Raw genomic sequence first — 27,682 nt, forward strand, 5'->3', positions numbered from 1 at the left:
GACAGACGCTCTAAGTAATTCAAGAGGAGAAGACAGATGCATACTTTGAACAGCCTATACCTTTAATAGCTAAACACTCAAATCACTGGGTTCTATTCACCAACATACAGCACAAAAGTACTAACTGAGTTTTCATATATTTCTCCATCAACTACGTAATTATGCTAGCAGGTACGAACACAACTATTTTTCTCTGCATCAGTGTTTCTCAATAGTCACTGGTGTACCAACACCACAATTTCGCCAAGTGCTACTAGTATATAGTTAAATTTTTTACTTGCCTTTATTTCAATTTTAACTCACCTTACCTAATAAAATCCACACATTTACCGGTTTAAGTCACAGGTTTTACTTTTTAAAAAACACTAATACTTCCCTAAAATTTAAAACTGTTCATTAACATCTCACACCACCATACCAAATACTGGTAGAGATCGCCACAAACTATTTCATCCCTATGTCCAGTATCAAGGCATGCACTTTCCCTATCTGGACGTAGCACGATGAGATATGCAGAATATTAGTAAACCCTATTTCAGGTCCACACCTCTAACAGTTGTGGACCTTTAGACAAACTAGTCTGTATCTCTGTACCTCAGTTTCCTTGTAAATAAGATTATGAAGTTAAAATGGCCATTACTGAGATGTCTTTAAACTCTAACATACCTACCACCTAAAAGGCAGTAGCTGTACCGCTTGTCTAACTACCGCTGACATAATCACTCCGATATAAAAGGACACAAGTTGTAAGGCAGCACCTCAGCTTTAGGGGCCATACTAGGACCTTCCTTCAGAATACTATATTAAGGCGGAAAAAGAACATGAGGTAACTTACAATAACTATAACAAATCAATAAAGCACATTACCGTTTTCTAAGTTTTTTCACATTCACCTGAAATCTTTTACTCTGCAGGGTCAGTACAAATAGCTCCTAGAGAGGGAAAATATCAGTTCAAATAAGTAATCAAAGCAATATTTATCTATCTTAAATATTTTATTACAACTGAAATACATACATTCCCTCCTTCTCTTACTCCGTGCCCACCCCCCATCCTTTAATGGAAAGGCATTTTCACTGAGTGGATCTACAGATCAGAATTGAGCACTAGCTTCCGTGCTTAAACCACAGCTGTAACACATTGTCTGAGATTTCTAGTGTCAGTTCTCTAAAATTAAACAAGACTTTAAAACACTTGCAAACTCATAAGTTTAGAGAATCCTACTGTGTTTACAATTAGTTTCCCTATGTTTTCTAGTTATCCACACCAAGTCCCAAAGGAGCAATGTGGATGGGCCCAGATGGATGCCCTTAGAAGCAGTGGGTTACAACACAGAACTCTGAGCTTAGGAAACCCGTTTATCTTATGGGCTGCATAATGGGTGGTAAGCATGCCTATCCTTTGCTCCAGAGGAAGAAAACCTCTGTCTTCCTAGGCTATTCATTACACAATAATCTTTGAAAAGGTAGTCCAGAACAAAAGGCAGGCAGTTCTTTACTTGAAAGATATGCAGAAATGCAAGACACCAAGAAGGAATTGTATCCCAACATTCTTTTCATCCCTCTCTTCTCCAGTACAATGCCCTGTAACATTTCACCTTGTACTACAAAAGTATTATTATTCGTGATAGATCCAATCATTAGTGATTCACAAGCCAGTCCAAAGAGCACTTTTGCAAATGTCCACTGAGAGTAGTGATGAGCAGGATTTCTTCTGACTGTAAACAATCTGAAGAATCTTTTTATATATAAATCACACCTCATCAAGTTCAGTCTTTAATTATTGCATGTCTATTGCTTTGAAGTCAACCATCACCCCAAAAGACTCAGGGATCAAAATGGTGACACAGAAGCCCCCAGCCTCTATCCTCCCACAGGGAACAACAATTAGGCAGCTATCCATGAGCAAAAACAGCTCTGGGAAGGATGTGAAGTCCATGTAGAAAACTTCAGCAATGTAGTGGAACAAAAAAGCGGGGATGAGGGGTAAGGGGAGAGAACAACCCCGTTGAAAGGGAGGGAAGAAAGCTTCATTCTGCTTTTAGCATCCATCCCCTAGCCAGCACTGCTTAGCACGAAGGGGAATTTCCCCAGCGAGAAAGAGTTCCCCGTGCCAGGAAAGGGGCATCAGAGTGAGCAACCAGCTTCCTCAGGTTTTCTGGGCAATGCACGAAGTTCCCACTTCGATTTCACCCCACCTAAAGACCAGCAAAGCTGAGGCAGAGATGGCTAGGAACAAGGAAGAACAGCCGGGGTTACCAAGATCACCACAGTGTCAGCTGCCCTCCAAAGGACCTGAATTTTAAAGCTTTTCAACTGAAAAAAACCAACTGCCAGCACAGCTGCCATGGATCACCCGCAGATTTCACCAGCTTTGGTCCCAAGGTGTCTGTGTTCAGCAGACGCTAGTCATGGTAGTGTTTGCTGACAGCCACGACCTCCCCGGGTGTCAGTGCGCCCACAGATGACCCCAACCCTTCTGCCTACCCTGGCATCCGCCCTACACGTGTGTCTGGAACCTGACCTGCCACTACAAAGGTACTTGCAGCTAGCTGATCCGGCACCTGAGCCTGTGCACACCAGTTAGAGCCACTACCACTGTGTGCCCTAGACCCTAGACCTGGGTCCGAAGGCACTTCTGAGGACCTCAAAGCCTGAAGCCTCGATAGATCTTTGCAGTGCTAGCCAAGGACCACACAGTTGTTAAGGCTGCGGATCCCGACAGCCTGAGCCCATGAGCCACCATGTCTCCTCTGGACCCAGTGCCACCCAGCACCCCCATACTTGGTGCCGCAGACCACTAGACTCGGGGTTCACACCACGCTTCAGCAAGCCCCTAACCACAGGTGAAAGTCTTCCCTTGCTGAAGTCAGTCCACCAAGTCATGAAGGGGCAACCAATTCTTCAAATACACAGATACTTACTTATGCAAGGCTACAGGGATCATAAGGAAAAAGTGAAACGTGAATCCACCAAAGCAATACAGAAAACCTCTAATAACCCTGGTGGCTCAGTGGTAAAGAATCTGCCTGCAATGCCAGAGACATGGGTTCGACCCCTAGGTCAGGAAGATCCCCTGGAGAAGGAAATGGCAATCTACTTCAATACTCTTGCCTGAAAAATCTCAGGGACAGAGCAGCCTGGTGGGCTACAGTCCATGAGGTCCCAAAGAGTCGGACACGACTTAGCAGCTAAGCAACAATAACTGGCCCCAAAGAAATGGAGATGCAGGAATTGTCTGACAAAGAATACAACATAATTGTTCTAAAAATACTCAGAGTGTTACAGGACAGCACAAATAAAAATTTAACAATGTCATGAACACAATATAAGAACACGATGAGAAGATTCAATACCAAAACAAAAACAAAAAACCCAAACCACCCAATTTAAAAAATGGGCAGGAGATCTAATTAGACGTTTTTCCAAAGAAGACATATGAATAGCCAACAGACACCTGAAAATATCCTCACACAGAGCAATGAGAATCAAAACCACAATGTGGTATCACCTCTCACCTGTCAAATGGCTATGATCTAAAGTCTACCAATAATAAATGCTGGCAAGGATGTGGAGAAAAGGGAACGCTAGTACACTGGTGACAGGATTGTAAATTGGTGCAGCCACTACGGAAAACAGTATGGAGGGTCCTCAAAAACCTAAAAATAGAACTACCATATGACTCAGCAATCCAAAGAAAACAAAGACTAATTTGAAAACATACACGCACCGCCCCCGCCCCATATTCACTGAAGCATTATTTACAATAGCCAAAATACGGAAGCAACCTAAGTGTCCATCAACAGATGAATAAAGAAGATGTGGTATACATACACAATGCAATATTTATTCAACCACCAAAAGAATGAAACTGTGCCATTTGCAACAACATGGATTGACCTGGAGGGTACTATGCTTAGTGAAAGAAGTCAGACAAATACTCTATCTTATCACTTTATATGTGAAATCTACAAAAGAACACAAATGAATGCAAATTACAAAACAGAAACAGCCTCAGATATAGACAGAACAAAGTAATGGCTACCAGCGAGAAGAGGGACAAAATACAGGTATGGGAGTAAGAGACACAACCTGCTATAAATAAAACATATAGGCAACAAGGATATATTGTAGAGCACAGGGAAATATAGCCATCGTTTGTAATAGCTTGAAATGGAGTAAAATCTATGGAAATACCGAATCAGTATGTTGTGTATCTGAAACAAATAGAATATTATACATCAACTATACCTCAACAAAAATAAATAGATTAAAATATAGTAACTTAGGGGGGAAAAAACCCAAGATGTGAATTCACCAGAGAAAACATAAAAGAGAAACACAGGAATTTGGAAGGTGAATATAATCCCTAAACTGAAGAATTCAACAGAGCTTCAACAGCAGCTGAGAGTCAGAAGAATCTATGAGCTCACAGGCAGGTCACTGATAATTAGTCAGCTAGTGGAGAGGGGGAAAAAAAAAACCCACTAATGAAGAAAGCCTACAGGTCTTATGAGATTCCTTCAAAAGAAACTATGTATCACTGAAGTCTCAGAAGGAAAAGAGAAAAGGGTAGAGAGTTTATTTACAGAAACAATGGCTGAGAAAATTCACAAACTTGGGGAAAAGATTTGAACATCAAGTTCATTAAAATAATAGGTCACCCCAAAATTTCAAACCAAAATTATCTTTTCCAAAAAGGGAACCCTCCTACACTGCGGGTGGGAATGCAAACCGGGTACAGTCGTCATGAACAGTAAGGAGGTTCCTCAAAAACTAAAAATAGAGCTACCATATGACCCAGAAATCCCACTCCTGGGCACATACCCAGAGAAAACCTTAATTCAGAAAGATACATGTACCCCAGTGTTCACTGCAGCACTATTTACAATAGCCAGGACATGGAAGAAACCTAAATGTCCATCAATAGAGAGATGGATAAAGAAAATGTGGAATATGTATACACAATGCAATATTACTCAACCATAAAAAGGAATCAAAGAGTGCCCCCCCAACACACACTGAAATATTACTGCTGCTGCTGCTGCTGCTAAGTCGCTTCAGTCGTGTCCGACTCTGTGCGACCCCATAGACAGCAGCCCACCAGGCTCCCCCGTCCCTGGGATTCTCCAGGCAAGAACACTGGAGTGGGTTGCCATTTCCTTCTCCAATGCATGAAAGTGAAAAGTGAAAGTGAAGTCGCTCAGTCGTGTCTGACTCTCAGCGACCCCATGGACTGCAGCCCACCAGGCTCCTCCGTCCATGGGATTTTCCAGGCAAGAGTACTGGAGTGGGGTGCCATTGCCTTCCTCAACCATAAAAAAGAACAAAATAGTGCCATTTACAGAGATATCTGCACTCCCATTTTCGTTTGTGGCATAATTCACAATAGATAAAATATGTTAACAACCTAAAAGTTCAGAACAGAAGAATGGCTGAAGGAGGTGTGGGGACCTCCCGGCCCAGTGGCTAGGAACATGCGTTCCAGTGCAGGGACACCGGTTTGGTCCCAGGTCAGGAAATGCACGTACACGGGGAAACTAAGCTACGTGCCACAACTCCCGAGTGTGTGTGCTCTAAAGCTTTCGCTCCGAAATAAGAGAAACCTCCACACCACTCCAACTAGAGAGAAACCCTACACACAGGCAAAAAAAAAAAAAGAGTATTGGGTTGGCCAAAAGGTTTGCTCAGGTTTTTCCGTAATATCTTATGAAAATACTAGAAGGAAACTTTTGGCCAACCCAATATATATGTACAATGGAATATTATTTTGTCCATTAAAAAAAAAAAAAGAAGGAAATCCTGCCATTTGTAACAACATGGATGGACCCTGAGAGCCAAGTAAAGTAAGTCAGATGAGAAAACACAAATCCTGTATGATCCCACTTATATGTGGAACCTAAAAACAACAAAGTCATAGGAACAGAGAGTAGAATGGTGGTAGCCAGAGGCTGAAGGTAGCCAGGGGAGAAATGGGAAGATGTTGATGAGAGGGTATAAACTTCAGATATACAAGCATGGTGACTATAGTTAACAACACTATACTGTATACTTGCAAGTGGCCATGATAGTAGAGTTTTAATGTTCTTACCATAACACCAAAACCAAAAGGGCAATTATGTGAGGTAAGGGATGTGTTAACTGACCTTTCTGTGATAATACTTCATAATATACACATGTATCAAATGATCACATTGTACACCTTAAACTTATACAGCATTTGTTATATGTCAGTTATAGCTCAAAAAAGCTTGGGGGTGGAGGGGAGCATGTTAACTTTTATTAACTCAAAAATAAATAATATTATTGAAACCTTGGCAGCATGGATAGTACCTGGCACACAGCTAACACTTAAAAAAATTCATTTAATGAATAAAGGAAACAAACAACAACAACAACAACAACAAAAAAACAAAGGAAACAAAAAAATTTCTTAAAAGTAATTGACTTGAGGGACTTCTCTGGCGGTCCAGTGGCTAAGAACCCATGCTCCCAATACAGTGGTCCTGGGTTCAATCCCTGGTCAGGCAACAAGATCTCACATGCCTCAACTAAGAGTTCTCATGCTGCACCTACAAAAAGATCCCACATGCCAAAAGGAAGACCCAGCGCAGCCACGTAATAACTTTTTTCAAATTGACTCCATAGTTTAAATCACATATTCAAATAAGGGTATGAACTAAAGACAGGGGCAAAGCAACTAAAGTACAAGTGCTATTTTATGATCATGGCAAATCTATAAAGGCTGAAAGGTCCAAACCCAAGCTCAGCCAAGAAATAGTTAAAACTGCAAGGCTACACGAACCAAGGGCTTCCCTGGTGGCTCAGTCAGTAAAGAGCCTGCCTGCAATGCAGGAGATCCGGGTTTGATTCCTGGGGTGGGAAGATCCCCTGGAGAAGGAAATGGCTACCCACTCCAGTATTCTTGCCTGGAGAATCCCAAGGACAGAGGAGCCTGGCGGGCTACAGTCCATGGGGTCCCAAGAGTTGGACACGACTTAGCAACTAAACCAAACCAAACCAACTAAGAAACTGTAATAATATTGTTTTTTTTTTTCTTTAACCTGTCCATATTTACTTCCTCTTCCTGTGATAACACACTGAGCTCTTCCTTTGAGGAAAAGGTCCCTCCTCCTCCAAAGTAAACAATTGGTGCCCTGCCCTCTCCTAACAAACAGTAAGCAATAAACCCAAACCAGGCCACTAAGTCCCTATCTGTCTCAATCTCTGAAAAATCTGAATCATGAGCAGAGTGATCACATGACTGGAAAAACAAAGAAGAACTATCTGTTGGAACGGAAGCTCTATAAAGACTACCCACTGCTTCCTGCTCTCTAGATCTCTGGAGCTGCTCAAGGGTCTGTTCTTTTTAAACTCAGTTTCTCAGCGTTTACTTTCAGAGTATGAGCTGGTCATTCTAGTGATTTACTTAAAGTAGTCAAAGAACCCTAAAATGGTAGACATAGGTACTATTTCAGTCACTTACAAGCAAAACAGGCGACCTCTGAATAATGAAACCAAAATGAAAGTTAACTTCAAAATATTTTAAAATGCATTTACAAAGGTGAAATCAATGTCAGACCTAGACTATAAAACACTATATATGTTATCTTAAGAAAAAAATACAATAGCATTATATTCACCCATTTGTTTCTGGCTAGGTGCCCTTACTTCATTAAATAAGATCCATTATATGAACATCATGCAAGACCAGGTTTTTATCAGAGTCATAAGAAGAAAAGATTGTGTTTAATCAGAAATGTGATCTCTACCTCAATTTTGGTTTGGATCTTACTACCCAAGGTGCTTCCTCTGGAGCTCCCGTTTCATATCTTCTCATCCACTATCAAATGCAAGATCTGTGGTCAACGGCATGACTAGTGCTAAGAGGAGAAACATCTAAAAATATCTATTCAAGCAGCTGACTGACATTTCCACTTGTCTGACTGCAGTCTTCATGAAGCAAACACAGGAATGCACACAAAGTGCTGATAAACTCCTCTCATGCCCTGGAGCACAGTCAATCTGCAACAACCTAAAAAGGGAAAGCTATTCACCTACCTCTACCTCGACACCTACCTGATTTCTAAAATCCTAAGCTGTGTCTAGTGCTAAGCTAAGAAATGTCTTTCAGAGGAGAAACGTGATTTTAGTAGGAAGAAAAAAATACACATATATTTCTACTGTGGCCTCAGACTTTATTTTACACTATAAGTTAATTAAAATGCATAATCCAGGGAATTCCCTTTTGGTTCAGCGGTTAGGATTCGGCGCTTTCACTGCAGAGGGCTGGATTCGGTCCCTGGGGAACTAAGATCTGCCAGGCTGCATGTCTGAGGCCAGAGAAAAGGAAAGGAAAGAAAAAACAAAGGAAAAAAAATGCATAACTGAGATCCATCATCAACAGTTCCAGTATGTGAAAGGTGAAGAAAATGAATACAAAATAGGCAGAACATAAAAACCTCTGTCTGGTAAAGTATACAATATAATTGGAAGAACCAAATATACACATGGGCAATATGTGTATTACTGATTTGACAAACAGAAGTTTGTACATGATTGAATACACGTTACATTTACCTTTTCTCCTAATATGTTTACTCTTACACAAGGCAAGGAGGTTTAACAAGAAAAATAAAAGCATCTGGGCACTGTCCCAAAACCAAGAACCCAGGACTTTTTACATGTAGCCAGAAACTAGATTAAATGCAATCTGTATCTAATATTTTTCTTCAACATGTTCCCATGAAGCACACGTTATAGTTTTGGCAACTGCCATCAGAGTTCGTCAACATTTATGCTGCAGACTGCTTTAGGCAAGGCTGGGATGTTTCTGGTAAAGAGACAGAAGGAGGAAAAGGAGTATGTGAGGTAATTAAAAAGCGTTACAATTTCATTTCCTGTCAAGTTTCAGATTTGATATTTAAATACTTGGCTTCTGGTACACAGTTCTGCTACTGCAGCTCCAATTTGCTGACCTTCTCAAAAATAATATATATGTACCAAAGAAATGTAGGACTGCTTATTGTCAACAACAGTGACACAAAGGAAAAACCCCAAAGGCTAATTTCTTCCAGCCAGGTGAAAGTAGTTAACATCTTCCATAATGTAAACAGTATGTGCCCTGGCAGATACCAAACACAGAGCTCCTGCAGATGGCAACGTCTTTGAAAGCAGAAACTAACAAAGACAAATGAAAACCAAAAAGCAACGAGGCAAACACAAGCAGTGAGGGCAAGGGAGTGAAGTATGCAGAGTCTTTCTTCTATTTTCAAAATAATGTCTGGTCGGGAGATTTACACTCTCTCTAAAAAAATAGAAAAATAAAGAGTATGGCATTGGAATACCATGTATATGTATCAATGGAACAGAAGCACAAGTCCAGAAATGGATCACACACACATGGTCAATTATTTTTCAACAAAGGTGCCAAGGAAATCTAATTTGAAAAACAAAAAAAATACTTTCAATTAAAACTAGCTATTAGGTAAAAGGAAAAAAACTTGGCTCTTATACTAAACACAAAAATACCTCAAAATGAATTACAGACCTCAATATAGAAACACTGTAAAACTTCTAGAATAAAACAGGAGACAAAATCTTCACAACTCTGCAGGAGGCAAAAATTTCTTAAGGGACCAAAAGCATAAATCATGAAAGAAAAAACTAGTATGCTGAACTTCATAAAACTTAAAAGCTTCTCCTCTTCAAAAACAGTTAAGAAAACAAAAAGGCAAGCCACAGACTGGGAGAAGACAGGCACTATATATATGTATGACAGATAACTAAGATCTTGACTATATTTTAAAACAAAAGTTTAAAGTTAATAATAATAAGAAGAAAACACCAATTTTTAAATAGACAAAGATTTTTTAAATTTACCAGAAAAAGATACAAATAACCAATAAACCCATGAAAACGTGTTTGATACCACTGGTCACCAGTGAAATACAAACGGAAAATCATGAGACATGACTGCATAATCACCAGAATGGCTAAAACATTTCAACTGACAATGTAAGTTTTGATGAGGATGAGACGCAAACAGAACTCTCATACACTGTTGATGGGAATGCAAAATGGTACAGCCACTCTTAGACAATTACATAGGAAAAATGGAAATATATCCAAAGACCTGTGCATGGACTTTTCATAGCAGCCTAATTGTTTACAGCCAAAATCTAAAAACAAATCAAATTGTCTATCAACAGGTGAATGGTTAAACAAATTATGGTATATTCCATTCTATACAATTGAACAGTATCTAACAATAAAAAGAAACAATTTCAAACACACACTGAGCAAAAGAAGCCAGACAAGAGAATAGTCTATGATTCTATATATGTGAAATTCTAAAACAAAGACAATCTATAGTGGACAGAACCCAGATCAGTTATTGCCTGGGGAAGAGAGTGGGGAGTAAGAGATGTGAAGTGGGAGAGGGCACAAGGGACTTGGGAGACTGCAGAAAATGTTCTACATCTTGACTGTGGTGGTGGTTACATTTGTCAAAAGGCAAACTATATTCTTTAAGCTGGTACATTTTATTCTATGTAAATCATACCTGAATTTCAAAAACTGTTGATGATGATTTAAGTGGTAGAGAGGATGAAAGGAAAGATTACAGAAAGAAAGGCAGAATGACATTAAAGCTATGTTTTTAAAGATCACAAAGTTAAAATTCAGCACAGCTAAAACTAGGACTGTAACAGGGAATTTATTTAATTTTAAAGAAAGGCAATTCCAAAGAACGTTCAAACTACCGCACAACTGCACTCATCTCACACGCTAGCAAAGTAATGCTCAAAATTCTCCAAGCCAGGCTTCAACAGTATGTGAACCGTGAACTTCCAGATGTTCAAGCTGGATTTAGAAAAGGCAGAGGATTCAGAGATCAAATTGCCAACATCCGCTGGATTATAGGAGAAGCAAGAGAGTTCCAGAAAAACATCTGCTTTATTGACTATGCCAAAGCCTTTCACTGTGTGGATCACAATAAACTGTGGAAAATTCATCAGGAGATGGGAATACCAGACCACCTGACCTGCCTCTTGAGCAACCTGTATGCAGGTCAGGCAGCAACAGTTAGAACTGGACATGGAACAACAGACTGGTTCCAAATAGGAAAAGGAATACTCAAGGCTGTATATTGTCACTCTGCTTATTTAACTAATATGCAGACTACATCATGAGAAACGCTGGGCTGGAGGAAGCACAAGCTGGAATCAAGATTCCCGGGAGAAATATCAAAAACCTCAGATATGCAGACGACACCACCCTTATGGCAAAAAGCAAAGAAGAACTAAAGAGCCTCTTGATGAAAATGAAAGAGGAGAGTGAAAAAGTTGGCTTAAAACTTAACATTCAGAAAACTAAGATCATGGTATCTGGTCCCATCACTTCATGGCAAATAGATAGGGAAACAATGGAAACTGTGACAGACTTTATTTTGGGGGGCTCCAAAATCACTGCAGATGGTGACTGCAGACATGAAATTAAAAGACGCTTGCTCCTTGAAAGAAAAGCTATGACAAACCTAGACAGCACATTTAAAAGCAGAGACATTACCAACAAAGGTCCATCTAGTCAAAGCTATGGTTTTTCCAGTAGTCATGTATGGATGTGAGAGTTGAACTATAAAGAAAACTTAGCACTGAAGAATTGATGCTTTTGAACTGTGGTGTTGGAGAAGACTCTTGAGAGTCCCTTGGACAACAAGGAGATCCAACCAGTCCATCCTAAAGGAGATCAGTCCTGAATATTCACTGGAAGGACTGATGCTGAAGCTGAAACTCCAATACCTTGGCCACCTGATTCGAAGAACCGACTCATTGGAAAAGACCCTGATGAAAAAGACCCTGATGCTGGGAAAGATTGAAGGTGGGAGGAGAAGGGGACGACAGAGGATGAGATGGTTGGATGGCATCACGGACAAGATGGACATCAGTTTGAGTAGGCTCTGGGAGTTGGTGATGGACAAGGAAGCCTGGGGTGCTGCAGTCCGTGGGGTTGCAAAGTCAGACACCATTGAGTGACTGAAGTGACTGGTAAACTGGGAATAACTCACAGGATCACTATGAAAATTAAATGAGATAGATCTAACACTATACCTGAATCAATCAGTGTCAGTGTTAGTCGCTCAGCTATGTCCGACTTCTCTGCGACCCCATGGACTGTAGCCTGCCAGGCTTCCCTGTTCATGGAATGCTCCAGGCCAGAATACTCGAGTGGGTTGCCATTCCCTTCTTCAGAGGATCTTCCCAACCCAGGGATTGAACCTGGGTCTTTTGCATTGCAGGCACATTCTTTACTGTCTGAGCCACCAGGGAAGCTAGCTCAGAATAGTTAAATCTGTACCTATCTATTGGAATAGGAAACGGCAACTCACTCCAGCATTCTTGCCTGGGAACTCTATGGACAGAGGAGCCTGGAGGGCTACAGTCGATGGGGTTGTAAAGAGTTGGACACGACTGAATGACTGAGCACATATTTACCCAAGTTAAGTGTTAAGGTGAAACTAGGAAAATAAGTAATAATTACATAGAATAAGTAGCTTGAGGGGAAATAATTTTAGATACCAGTATTAAAAAGAGAAAAGAAAATGAATGGAAGGATGCAGGCAGAGGGAATAGCAATGGGCAGAAGAATGGCGGTGGAAGGAGCGAATTGTGTGTAGGAGATGGCAAAATTAGCGCGTCTGTGGCAGCAAGTTCATATACGGGAGTGACCAAAAAACCAGGGCAATTGCCCCATCTGACTCAAATATTCATTTAAAATTTACAGTAGGTTCCAGGATAGAAATGATACAATGATACTTCTCCTGAGAAAATATGAACACTTAACATTCATCAGTCTCTTGGAGGTTAGCCATAGTTCTTTCCTCCAAAGAGAAATAATTATTAAAATGTAATTATAGCTAAGCAACATAAGGACTTGCTGTGTAGCTGTCAGTGTGCTCTTGAAATTATGAAAGCCTTTTACATTTTCCAGAATCTGAATTCTGTAAGTGATTGTTATTTTGGAAAACAATACCAAAAAGTCTCCCCCCAAAACTATCAGCTACAGAGGAACCAGAGATCAAATTGCCAACATCTGCTGGATCATGGAAAAAGCAAGAGAGTTCCAGAAAAACATCTACTTCTGCTTTATTGACTATGCCAAAGCCTTTGACTGTGTGGGTCACAATAAACTGCAAAATTATGAAAGAGATGGGAATACTAGAGCACCTGACCTGGCTCTTGAGAAACCTATATGCAGGTCAGGAAGCAACAGTTTGAACTGGACATGGAACAACAGACTGGTTCCAAATAGGAAAAGGAGTACGTCAAGGCTGTATATTGTTATCCTGCTTATTTAACTTATATGGAGAGTACATCATGAGAAACGCTGGACTGGAAGAAACACAAGCTGGAATCAAGATTGCCGGGAGAAATATCAATAACCTCAGATATGCAGACGACACCACCCTTACGGCAGAAAGTGAAGAGGAACTCAAAAGCCTCTTGATGAAAGTGAAAGAGGAGAGTGAAAAAGTTGGCTTAAAGCTCAACGTTCAGAAAACTAATATCATGGCATCTGGTCCCATCACTTCATGGGAAACAGATGGGGAAACAGTGGAAACAGTGTCAGACTTTCTTTTTGTGGGCTCCAAAATCACTGCAGATGGTGATTGCAGCTATGAAATTAAAAGACGCTTACTCCTTGGAAGAAAAGTTATGACCAACCTAGATAGCATATTCAAAAGCAGAGATGTTACTTTGCCAACAAAGGTCTGTCTAGTCAAGGCTATGGTTTTTCCTGTGGTCATGTATGGATGTGAGAGTTGGACTGTGAAGAAAGCTGAGCACCAAAGAATTGATGCTTTTGAAAACTGTGGTGTTGGAGAAGACTCTTGAGAGTCCCTTGGACTGCAAGGAGATCCAACCAGTCCATTCTGAAGGAGATCAGTCCTGGGTGTTCATTGGAAGGAATGATGCTGAAGCTGAAACTCCAATACTTTGGCCACCTCATGCGAAGAGTTGACTCACTGGAAAAGACTCTGATGCTGGGAGGGATTGGGGGCAGGAGGAGAAGGGGACAACAGAGGATGAGATGGCTGGATGGCATCACTGACTCGATGGAGGTGAGTTTGAGTGAACTCCGGGAGTTGGTGATGGACAGGGAGGCCTGGCGTGCTGCAATTTATGGGGTCGTAAAGAGTCGGACACGACTGAGCGACTGAACTGAACTGAACAAGAATTATGTATCAAGGCTCATTACTTGAGAAGGTACAAGAATGCTATAATTATATTTCAAGAGACCTAAAGTGACCAAGATTAGGATTCTTAGGTATTCATAATTTTGAAATATTTTTACATGTATACACGTAAAAATGTTTAATAAAAGAGTGCAGGGTCTGCATTTTTATGACATTTAAACTAACTTAAGTATTTATTAAGATTTTACATATATGGCAGAATAATTCCTTTGTATATTTTATACACAGAAAAGTGTTTTTTCAATGCTTTGTATCTGGGACGTGCAAGCTGAGTCGCTTCAGTTGTGTCTGACTCTGTGACCCTATGGACTGTAGCTGGCTAAGCTCCTGTGTCCACAGGATTCTCCAGGTAAGAACACTGGGGCGGGTTGCCATGCCCTCCTCCAGGGGATCATCCAGGGATCTTCTAGAGACCCAGGGATCAAACCTACATCTCTTACATCTCCTGCATTGGTAGGCAGTTCTTTACCACTAGCCCCACCTGGGAAGCCTTCTGTCTAAAGACGTGGCCAAAATATTAATAATCTGAGCTAATTTAGTTGCTAGAATGAGGAACAGTCAGAAATGCAGAATGAGATGGCACAAAGAGAGACATAATATTAAAGGACAATAATGCTGACCTTTAACCCAAGTAGCAGCAATGTAGCTCCAGTGAGGACAGCACAGCTACAGGACTGAATCCACTCTAGTCTCTTATGGAGAAAGCACCTTATATAGTGACAGTCAGCTGAAAAACAAGGCTTTATCTGCTTCACCCACCTCAGAGCTGTAACCAGTCAGAGACCGTGGCCCAGAGACTAAAGAATGACCTTATCTACGTTTGCTTTCTTGGGCCTGTATGTTATACATCAAAGTAATAACGGAGGTCTCTATGAAGACATAAAAAATTACTGATATATCAGTCACAAATGCTTGTCTCGTTAACATTCATTTTTCATGACAATAGGGTATTATATCATAAAATACTTTTCAAAGAATTTCCTCTATGTATACCAGAAAAGGAAGCTACTAAAGAAAAATAAATTAGAAAAAAATTTTAATAATAAGATTAGTGGTAAACTATTAGGCAAGACCCACCCCTATTTTCTGTTTTCACTTTTTATTGAAAGCAGATCTGGGGAGGCTAATACTGCTAAAGATTGTTTATTGTTTTTAAAATGAGGATTGTGAAACTTCTAAAATCAAACACCTCCAAAATAATTAAAGATAAGATGATAAGAAACATGAGAGCAGTCCTTTTATGTATAGTTCAAAGGCTTTATCACTGTAAATAGACTTATTTATTTAGAGGTGGGAAATTTGCCCATGGTACATACTCAGGTTAAAGCTAGGAGGAAGAGGTTCAAAATTTAAAGGAATAAGAAAGTCTGTTGCGGGAAGCCCTGAGAGCTACTACTGGGTAAGTGGAGAGGACAAGTCACCCTGAATCTCTTACTTAGAGTGTGAAGCATTAGGCTGACCAAAACATGTGTTCTGTCTTCCCATAAGATTATGGACGAACTGAACTAACTTTTTGGCCAACCCAATATATTCGAAGCCAATCATAAAAGAACTATGCAGCCCAGCAGCCAGGTTTATAGAAAAAAGAACACATGTATCAGCAAAAACAAACTAAAGCTCTCCCTGGGCAAGCCACTGCTGGAGTCATTCGTTTTCTCAATTATTCTTTATTCTTGTGTCTCTGCCTTAATAAAATGCTACTTGAAAAAAATAGCTAATTGTTTAAAAAGAGTTTAAGCACAAAAATTCAAATATGAAAGCCAGAGAAATTCAAAATATATAAAAGTGACGAGAAAATATTAGAAAAACACAAGCTTAAGATTAGGAATACAAAGAGTCCCTACAAGTTTAAAGGACAAAGAACACTATGGATTAAAAAAAAGGTGAAAATAATTAAAAACAGAGAAAAATGAAAAGGAAATAAAATAAGCAACCTGAGACACTGAAAGCAGGAAATAAATGTAATATTCACAGTAAGAACAGAGCAATGCTAATTCCAAAGCCAAACCACCTCACTCAGAGATTCTTCAAACTGAGACTGCTCTGCCTTCTCAAGCGTTTTGTAAAAATTTTACTTAGCAGGTAATTGCAAAGTGGAAAGCCGGAGAGCAGAAAGCACAGCTCCTGCCTCAGAGCCACATCTCCTTTCCTCTGTTGTTGGTTAGTCCCTCAGTCGCGTCCTACTCCTTGTGACCCCGTGGACTATAGCCCGCCACGCTCCTCTGTTCACGGGATCCCAGGCGGAATACTGGAGTGGGTTGCCATTTTCTTATCCAGGGGATCTTCCCGACCCAGGGATTGAACCTCTGACTCCTGCACGACAGGAGGATTCTTTATCACTGAACCATCTGCGAAGCCCTTAGAGATATTAGAAATCTTCAAATCAATCACTGACCATCTCTAAATTTTACAGATGTAGAAACTAATCATAGAGGGATTAAGTGACTTGCCCAAGATCATGGAGCAAAAGAGACCAGAACCCCAGTCTCAAGACTCAGTTTGATGTTCAGAGAACAAAATATAAATTCAATGGGAAGAATTATTAAGAGTCAGCCTTTTAGATTTAATATGTATTGACTGGTGGAAAAAAACTGCAAAACAGCATTATAATCCCAATTGTGGTTTTTTTTTAACTATACACACATGTACATATACGGGGTAGGGGTGGGGGATTAGGGGAAGGAGGGACAAGGGGAAGAATACCTGGAAGAATAATCCCAAACTGATAATAAGCAGATTCTTCAGGACATAAAGTGGGGTCTAGTGGCAACAGAAACTAACTGGATGAGCTTCTATAGCTGTTGAATTTTACAGACAGCATATGTTGATATGTTTTTGGTTTAAAAAACATTAGACAAAAATATGTCACCAAGAAAATGCATCTCCAAATGGCTTAAGTCTGTCTTCAGCCCCCGCCCGCTCCCTCATGTGTATGCACACATGCACGCGCACGAGACTTGAAAGACAGGACTTTGTAACTGGGGTTGACCTTGAAATTATCTTAATTTGGCTTCACATTAAATGTGGTCTTCCTTAAGAATAGTATAACATTAACATGTTAGAATAATTCTAACAAGCCAGGGTCATTAAAGAAATTAAAAGTCTAAATTATAAAAGAATTACACTTAAAGAATTTTCCTTTATACCTGGAACTAACACAACACTAAATCAACTGTACTTCAATTTATTTAATTTTTTAATTTTAATTTTTCTTTAGATACCTAATAGTAGTAGAAGATGAATTAATACATTTGTAATGAATAAGAGTATTTGTAACTTAAAAATTACTTTCATATAAATACACACTAAAATGGTTTTAATCATGTTAAAAAAACCATCTTGGTAGGTTAAACATCCACCCCGCAACTTCCCTCCCGTAAGTTTACTATTACACTATGGCATTCCTTGCAAAATGGTAAAGACTTGAGCTCAGCCCTCTATGTAAATTATGAATTTCAAAATTAATAGGTCAAAACACTGAGATTTCATTAATATCATATAGTTCTCAATAGAACCATATGCCGGTTAGTTGCCCATCAAGGTTATCTACTTTTCCCATATTTTGGAATTTTAAATATCTCGCCAAAGAATAAAGAGTAAGTAAATTGTATTTTCTTCAGTCCTTCCTCCCTTTCCCTCTGAACCCACTGAGACCTGGTGCCTGCCTCTGTAATCCCACTACAGTTACTCACACGAGGATCCTGCATCGCCAAGTGTAACCTCCCTTTGCCATGCCCCTCCAAAGGTGCTCCTGACCGTCTAGTCCCTCCAACCGACCCTCTTCTAATTCTTTCCCTAGCTCTCTTCACTCTGCTACAGGTCTTGTAAACTAAAGAATCTCAGGGTTTCATTCTATTAGAACCTCTTCTCTTGTTTTCAAATACCCTCTTCATGCAGCTACTCCATATTCACATCACCAACTTAGAGCTTTATCCTATACCAAAATCATGTATAGTGACCTGCGGCAGAGGTTCAAAAACTTTAGGAAGCATCAGAATCACCGGCAAGGCTTGTTCAAAATCAGATTTCTAAGCTCCACTCCCAAAGCTTCTGATTCAACAGGTTTTAGTAAGAACCCGAGAACCTGCACTTCTGATAAGCTCTCAGGTGACACACCTTGAGACCCATTGGCCTACAGGATTCTCCCTTGGATAAGCCATAGGGACCTTAACTTCAACACAACCTAACGAGTCTCCCAGCATCTACCCTGGTCGCTTCAAACCATCTTACACAGCACCCAGAGTGATTATGCTAAACTTGATCATTTCACGATCCCTTTGTTTAAAGTATTCTAATGGACCGTGAGACATAAATCAAAGTCCTTAACAAGACCTCTCAAGTCTTGTATGATCTGGCCCTTGCCTACTGAGCCACATTACTGTCACTCATTATTATTATTATTTTTTTTTACACACAGTGGACTCTTAGTTCTAGCAAAAGTCAAGTTCCTTGCTGTTCCAGGATATTTAAACAAGATGTTCTGCCAGAAATATTCTTCTTTTCCCTCTCAGCTTAAGTCACCTTCCTTGGGTCTCCTTCCTTGGCTCCCCTCCCCAACTAGGTCAGCAAAATCTTCTATCACCCTCTTATTTCCTCCTCTTAGCACTGTCCACAGTGGTGACTACACAGTGAATTGCACAATTAGTAGTTTACAATCTGTTTCCCATCCTTCCCCCCCACACACACAGAGGTCACATGTCTATCTGCTTCTGCTGCTAAGTCGCTTCAGTCGTGTCCGACTCTGTGCGACCCCATAGACGGCAGCACACCAAGCTCCCCCGTCCCTGGGATTCTCCAGGCAAGAACACTGGAGTGGGTTGCCATTTCCTTCTCCAATGCAGGAAAGTGAAAAGTGAAAGTGAAGTCGCTCAGTCGTGTCCGACTCTTAGAGACCCCATGGACTGTAGCCCACCAGGCTCCTCCATCCAAGGGATTTTCCAGGGAAGAGTACTGGAGTGGGGTGCCATTGCCTTCTCCACACATGTCTATCCAGTTCCCACTAAATTTTCCGTCCCTTGCATAATGAAAGTCAAAGTGTTAGTCACTCAGCTATGTCTAACTCTCTGCGACCCCATGGACTGTAGCCCGCTAGGCTCCTCTGTCCATGGGATTCTCCAGGCAAGAATACTGGAATGGACTGCCATTCTTTCATTCCCCATGCAGGGAGTGAACACGGGTCTCCAGCATTGCAAGCAGATTCTTTACCGCCTGAGCCACCACGGAATGACTTACACTCAAGTATCTGTTGAATTAAAGGTCTTGTAACATTCAATTATTCTGAACCCTCAAAAGGAAAAGTATTACGAAAAAGGGACTAGAGGCATTTTTTAGTATCCCTTAATAATCACAAATGAGGAAGCTTCATTAAACTCTATCCTTTGGGATTTTAAATTTTAAAAAATAATGCTTGAAAAGATAAAATGAAATCTTCCTGTCACAAGTTCTTCTGCAACAAGATATATAGGTATAGTATTGCTTATATCTGTACCAAGAGAGTACAGCACTGATATCCAAAAGCCATTCAGTAATATACGTTCATAATGTCCCCCAGTATAATTTTTGCAGAAAAGTTATTTTATGTGTAGACCTACATCAAAGAGTATACTCAGGCTTAGCAGCAGAACCGCTTTTAGTTCATACTAGGAAATGGGACAAGGTAGCTGACTGGAATTAAACCTAGATACAGATAACCACAAATTATATAATAAATATGAATATAACTGAGAATTATATTATTATGCAAACAAATGTTATATAGATTCTGATCTCCTTTCAAATGGAAAGACTACCACCTGCCTGCCATGTATAATTCATTCACCAACTCTGAAACACAGGCTACATCAGCACAGCACTGGCCTAAGTCACAAACAGAGAACAAGTATAACCATTTTAAGGTGTAACTTTAACTAATTTAGAAGAATTTACATCCAAATAAAGGTTATCTCCATTAGAGTAGTCATTTTTAGACTATTTCAACTTGCCATCATACAAAACAACTCTAGAACTCCTCTCTTCTAATCACTTTCTTAGCTACCATACAAATGACACAAGAATAATAGGTGTCATCCTTTTGGTTACTGATTATTTTTAACTGAAAATAGCATTTCTCATTTTGTTCCCTAATTTTGTGTATAAGACTCAGTTCAGAATGACTTCCCACTTTTTCCAAATATCAAATTCATTCTCAACAAATGTCATTTGCCATCAAAGAATATACGTAAAAGAATGAGGTTGAAGTCACTAAAGAAATATCAAAAGGATAGTTTCAAAAGTGTTTTTGAAAAACACTGACGTTACTCAAATCAATTCAAAATAACTCAGAACACATCAATCATCTCTTAGACATATAAGTTTTAATATGCTTATCTAAAAGCTGGTCACACATTTCTACTCCAGGCACAAATCAGACACGCCTGATCCCTGACTTCTGGTTTCCCTGAGTAACACATGATATCATGCAGAAGCACATTCACTATAAAGTACAGATTAAGAAATGCAATAAATTTTAGGAATAAAGTCTAGTGGTCTACTCTAACAACATGGCTTGGAAAGGCAGTACTGTATTCTGAAAAAAACACAGCTATAGAATGAGATAGGCTAAGTTCAACTTTTTGCTTGGACTCTTGGCAGCTACATGATTCATCATGTTACTTGACTGAACACAGAGTCGGTACAACATCAATAATTCTATCTGTAAAATGGGAATAAAATAATCTATTTCAGAGCTATTGTAATGACTATATTACATGATGCCCCCTAGCATCATCAAGGAATTCTCAAAAGAACCTAAGAGGCTATCTATTCCAACTCTCCATTTTCCTAAGACCCACAGAGTCTAAGTGCTTTGCCAAGGTCACAAAGTTACTTAGCAGGAAAGACAATACTTCTGGCAGGTTTTTATTTTTTCCCAGTGCATCTGTTTACTAAATCAGTTGGTGTTTGTAATGCTGGGTTGCAGAAGGCTGTGACACAGGGTCTCACAGAGGGTTTCTGATACAATAATAAACCGAGGCCTCTTAAGGACAGTATTTGGAAATATGTCACTGGCCATCTATTAATACTTTAGCCCAATATATTAAATGTCTCCCTTGGATTTTAAGTCTTTATTTTTAAACTGAGATATTTAAAAATACAGCTACAACTACCTCATTCTATGTGAATTTGCTGTTTTCTAAAAGGTTCTTTTCTAAGGAAAATATGAACCTTGTTTTAAATCATGATACTAGAAAAAAGTGAATGTGTTTCTCATTTATTATGGTAACTGGCTATAATAAACCAAAGGACTTGCACCAGTTTCCTACAAGTAAATTCATATCCATATTTAAAGGTGGGGGGTTTTCACTAAGGATCAAAGTTTGAAATGCAAGACTAAAGTTAATCCAGAAGAACCTCAAGGAATTTTATTACTGATTTTATTATTCAGTCCCCAAAACAATCTCTTCATAATTTGATGCAGCTAAGAATGGTTTTCTACCTTGGGCATGAAAGAAAAATGAGTGTCTGAGTGCCTAACTCTGGCCTAGATGTTTCTGGGTTTTAATTCAAGGTATAAATTACCACAACCAAAGTACTCATCATCTTTAATTTATCATGTAAGGTAACCAAGATACATAATTACACTTCCACATGCCAATTCAAAAAGGATCTATGAAAATTAACATAATTTTTAATACTTCAATGAAAAATGACTATCGAAAAAGACAAAGTATGTAAATAACTCATACTGAAAGACTTCCTAAAACTGATCAATATGGTGACTATGAAAAAAATTCTTAGAGAATACCAAAAGGCATAATTTTCTGAATTTAATTAAAATCAATTTGTGTCATAGCCACAAAAATGTATCACTGATTAATTGGAATTTACAAACTTGAAGAGGTTAATTACTACTACCGTAAATTAAGTAGAAGCCACCAAAGAAAACCAAGTAAGATTCTGCTAGTTAAAACACTAATTATGTTAAGCAATCAACCTCTTAAATGAGTGTTTGCACACAGGAATTCTTCCTCAATACTGACAGAGTATTATTTTTAAATTTTTACACCCTAATCAGAAATTCTTGACAAAACAAAGATAATAAACCTACAATTTCCCAAACTGAAAAACAATGCTAAAGATTCTATTTTAAAAATTCAGGAACAGTGAGAAGAAGTACCAAAACTATACACGTAATAGAAGCAATAAAGTATACCATAATGAGCCAGACAAGAAGGACAGTGATTATAACAAGTATCTAAAAAGGAAAATGTTTAGAATACCTGAAAAAGGTAAGACCAGGAGACATACAACCATGATCTAATCAAACGTCTGGATTCTAAAACCAAGAGTTGCACAGAATATGGAGAAAGTTCATAAAATAATCAGTGAATAAATATCAACTGCATTAGGAAATATTTACAGCTTTGATATCCCCTAGGGCAGGCAAATAAAGAAACTACACAAGAGCCGATTTCTTTTCTAAGCTACTTTAAATTTCAAATAAGCATGTACTGTGTAGGTTCCACAGGATCTTACATAATCAGGCCAAATCTAGGCGTTTAAGCCTTCCAAATCACAACCCTTCTGACAGGATTTCAATTTCAAAGTAGTCAGCATTTTAAAAATCTGGATTAAATAAACTTCTGATTGCAAGCGCATTAGAACTCTAATCATAAAAGACATCTCAGCAGTCAAAACCATCGCTGGAAAAGAAGGCATGACAAAGCCTCATGAGAGGACTGAGCACACTAACAGAGAGGTGCAGCAGTACCATGGAAGACGGGGAGACAGACGCCTAAACGCGTTTGCTGCCCCATACATCATAGTCAATCAGTTTCTCTAAAGCTTTGAGAAAGGAGACTGGAAAATAAAAACCAGAATAAAGTATACAGAATTCAAACAACGATGGGAAGTTTTTCTGAGTATAAAATAAAAGGAGACGAAAATTATGGCATTAGTGAATCACCCAGGCAATCTAAGCTCAACATTTAAGGTACCAAAAATGATTAGGAAGAGAAAAAAAGGTAAGAGAGAAAAATATCAGTAACTAAGGAACCAAAGTAGATATCACAATTAAGGCGGAGAAGTAAATGAAAAAGAGTAACACCTCATCTGCCTTGACACAGCTGAGAAACAGAAAGCATATAATGAATAATCACAATGTGACAGGAGTCATGGGCTTACAGGTGACACACCATTCTCTAGAGAAAAGATACTATTTTACACACAATTCTAAATGGTCTCATTCAGTTTTCGAGGGACAAAGTGGAAGTGGCAAGAGAATCGTAATGACATGTCCAGGCTGGGGCAGATGACAACAGGAGAGGAAACACAGAAACGAAGCAGCAAACAAGAATTCAAAAAGCACCCAAATTTCAGGACCAACTGGCAGAAAGACACAAACACCTCTACAAATCAACAGTGAAGAAATACCAATGTACATCAACATAGTATCATGATCACAGTTTTTATGAATAAACCTGCATTAACAACAACATAAAAAGATAGGAAAGGTCTCCAACAAAAGATGATGGACTAAATATAAATTTTCCCTCCAGTTATTCCAGATATCCCATTGACATAAAAACAGTTCATACAGAAAAAGAATAATAAGAGCAAAGAAATTAACAGCAGAGATGGGCAAAACAGGGGTCAGGAAATGGGAGTCCATGCTACTACGTGTAGGATGGGCTCAAGGATGTACTGTGCAACACGGGGAATAGAGCCAATATTTTGTAATAACTGTAAATTGAGAGTAACCTTGAAATTCTAACAAAATTAAAAATAAGACACACACCGGAAGTGGAGATGAGCGGTACAGAGAGAAAAGTCAACAAGCTTATGAAAGATGAAAATAGATATGAAATTGCTTGATACAACAAGCAGAGAAAGCCACGGCCTCATTCTATCCTATAGAATATCTATTTATATAAATTTATATAGAATATATCTGTTCTATATAAAAGGGTGGGAACCAATATATCTGACAGAATCCCAGAGAAGCATTATTGCAAAGTAAATAGTTCAGCAAAGGGTGGGAATAAATAGTGGGGCTAAAAATAGGAGAATTACATATTACCTGACTGACTGTTTAAGGGACAGCTCCATTTCCCAACACCCACCTCCAAGCAGCACCTAAACGACCGGCATTTACTCCCTGGCAAAATGACAGTCGGCCTTTCTCTGAAGAAAGTGAATACCCGTCTAGGGGATGCTATTGCTATTGCTATTGCTAAGTCACTTCAGTCGTGTCCAACTCTGTGTGACCCCATAGACGGCAGCCCACCAGGCTTCCCCATCCCTGGGATTCTCCAGGCAAGAACACTGGAGTGGGCTGCCATTTCCTTCTCCAGTGCATGAAAGTGGAAAGTGAAAGGGAAGTCACTCAGTCGTGTCTGACCCTCAGCGACCCCATGGGCTGCAGCCTTCCAGGCTCCTCCATCCATGGGATTTTCCAGGCAAGAGTACTGGAGTGCGGTGCTGGCCCACAGTAATAAATGCTTCTAACCTGTATATTGTCATTCTGCTTCTTTTACCTATATGCAGAGTACATCATAACTTATATGCAGAGAAATAGTGGGCTGGATGAAGCACAAGCTGGAATCAAGATTGCTGGGAGAAATATCAATTACCTCAGATATGTGGAAGACACCAACTTTATGGCAGAAAGCAAAGAGGAACTGAAGAGCCTCTTGATGAAGGTCAAAGAGAAGAGTGAAAACTCTGGCTTAAAATACAACATTTAAAATACTAAGATTACAGAATCTGGTCCCATCACTTCATGGCAAACAGATGAAGAAACAATGGAAACAGTGAGAGACTTTATTTTCTTGGGCTCCAAAATCACTGCAGATGATGACTGCAACCATGAAATTAAAAGACACTTGCTCCTTGGAAGAAAAGATATGACAAACCCAGACAGTGTACTGAAAAGCAGACACATCACCCTGCTGACAAAGGTCCATCCAGCCAAAGCTATCGTTTTTCCAGTAGTCATGTATGGATGTGAGAGTTGGACCATAAGGAAGGCTGAGGACCAAAGAATTGATGCTTTGGAACTGTGGTGTTGGAGAAGACTCTTGAGAGTCCCTTGGACTGCAAAGATATCAAACTAGTCAATCCTAAAGGAAATCAATCCTGAGTATTCATTGGAGGGACTGATGCTGAGATTGAAGCTCCAATATTTTGGCCATCTGATGCTAAGAGCGAACTCACTAGAAAAGACCCTGATGCTGGGAAAGACTGTCGGCAGAAGGAGAAGGGGACGACAGAGGACGAGATGGCTGGACGGCACCACTGACTCAATGGACATAAGTTTGAGCAAGCGCCGGGAGATGGTGGACAGGGAAGCCTGGGGTGCTGCAGTCCATGGGGTCGCAAAGAGGCAGACACGACTGAACAACTGGACAACAGCCTGGAATTTTGAGGGCCCATGGCCTGGCTCCCCTCCCCCTCAACACAACACTTGCCAACAGATAGGCCCCACTCAATAATGTCCTGTCCACGAAGTGCCGTGCCTAGAATTCCTATTCAAAGGAAAAAACCTAATACTGAAAGCAGTCCAAGGAACGGAGTGGGAGGGGGATATCCAGACCAGGAAGCTGGTCCTTCTTTCTGAAACATTAATGAGAGTCAACTAAGCATCACCAGGCATATAAGGAAAACTAAGTAAGAAAAAAGAGATTACAAAAACAAACATAAAAGCTGACAGGAGAAGGAAATATTTGAGGAAACACAAAATGCCTTTTAAAAATGTTACTTTGCATATTCTGAGACTAAAGAGAGCACTAAAACATAAAACAAGAAAAGAATGGCAGAAAAAGAGAACAAGAAAATCCATAGATTACCCTCTCCTCAAAAAATCAGCCCAATAAACTAGGGGGAAAAAGTCACCTGAACATAGAGCTAAGAAAAGCACAAAGTATGAAAGCAAAAATAAGATGAGGATCAGTCCAAGCAAGAAAAATCTGCCTACGGTAGAACAAACAAGGAAACAAAAAGAAAAGATCAAAGGCAGAAGAGGATTTCTTAGAGTTGAACAATCTGACTCAAATATGGGGAATTGAATGCCTATAACAAATACAACCAAAACAAAACAAAAACATGCACTCCTAGTTGAGTTTCCAGCAAAAAGACGAAATAGAGAATATCCTCAAAGTTTTCAGTCAGAATAAAGAACAAATCACCTTCAAAGGATAGGGAATTAGATGGCATCTGACTTCGAACCAAGTGCTGGAAGACAACCAAGCACTGCTTTCCAAAGTTTCAAAGGAAAGTCATTTGCAACCTACAATATTGTACCAGAGTCAGTCAGTTCAGTAGTTCAGTCGTGTCTGAGTCTTTGCGACCCCATGGACTGCAGCATGCCAGGCCTCCCTGCCCATCACCAACTCCCAGAACTTGCTCAAACTCATGTCCATCGAGTCAGTGATGGCATCCAACCATCTCATCCTCTGTTGCCCTCTTCTCCTCCTACCTTCAATCTTTCCCAGCATCAGGGTCTTTTCAAATGAGTCAGTTCTTCACATCAGGTGGCCAAAGTATTGGAGCTTCAGCTTCAGCATCAGTCCTTCCAATGAACATTCAGGACTGACTTCCTTTAGGATTGTACTTGAACTATCAGTTAAATATGGAAACAGAATGAAGACATTTTATATATAGAAATTCAGAAAATTTGCCTCTCAAACACACTTTTTTGGAAGTTAGTTGAGGATGTACTCCAGAAAAAAGATCAAGTAAGTTTAGAAGGTAATGGCACCCCACTCCAGCACTCTTGCCTGGAGGATCCCATGGACGGAGGAGCCTGGTGGGCTGCAGTCCATGGGGTCGCAAGGAGTCGGACACAACTGAGCGACTTCCCTTTCAGTTTTCACTTTCATGCATTGGAGAAGGAAATGGCAACCCACTCCTGTATTCTTGCTTGGAGAATCCCAGGGACAGAGAACCCTGTTGGGCTGCCGTCTGTGGGGTCGCACAGAGTCAGACATGACTGACGCGACTTAGCAGCAGCATCAAAACTATATACTGGTTTTTGTTATTTAGAGATGGACATAGGGACATCACAGCTGGGGTTGGGGGGATAAGGGAAATGTGTTTAGCAATAACAACCATAGCTACCAGTCTAGAAAGAAGAGAGAGGAAGAAAGAAAAAGTGGAAAATCCAGACAATGTCTAAGCTGATAAATTAGTGTTAAGTGTAGATTCAATAGAAACTATTTTATAAAAACAACATAGCTTCCTCTGTTGCATATCCATAAACAAACCTCCCCCATGAACTCCACCCATCTCCGAAGGGAGAAAAATACCTTTAATTAAAGGTAAGCTTGTTTCAATTTAAAATAATTTCTTTCAGGTTAACTCCAGTTTCTGAGGTAGCGGTTCTCCACTGGGGATTTGCCCCCAGGGGACATCTGGCAATATCTAGAGACACTCTGGCGGTACACTGATG

General features: G+C 39.8%; 1 protein-coding gene across 4 annotated transcripts in view; it reads right to left on the reverse strand.

Moving 5' to 3' along the window:
* OSBPL8 (oxysterol binding protein like 8) overlaps positions 1–27,682 on the reverse strand; it is a 164,956-nt gene that overhangs the window by 125,677 nt on the left and 11,597 nt on the right. For 2 of the 4 annotated variants that reach the window (XM_059886816.1, XM_059886815.1), the window contains exon 2: positions 7,772–26,850. The exons of the other annotated variants lie outside the window; for them this stretch is intronic. In XM_059886816.1, the coding sequence (XP_059742799.1) occupies positions 7,772–7,839 (68 nt within the window). In that variant the 5' untranslated portion in view covers positions 7,840–26,850. The remainder of the gene's footprint in view (positions 1–7,771; positions 26,851–27,682) is intronic. 4 annotated transcript variants of the gene reach the window in all.

The sequence above is a fragment of the Bos taurus genome, chromosome 5, assembly GCF_002263795.3.
Source record: "Bos taurus isolate L1 Dominette 01449 registration number 42190680 breed Hereford chromosome 5, ARS-UCD2.0, whole genome shotgun sequence".
Lineage (NCBI taxonomy): Eukaryota > Metazoa > Chordata > Mammalia > Artiodactyla > Bovidae > Bos > Bos taurus.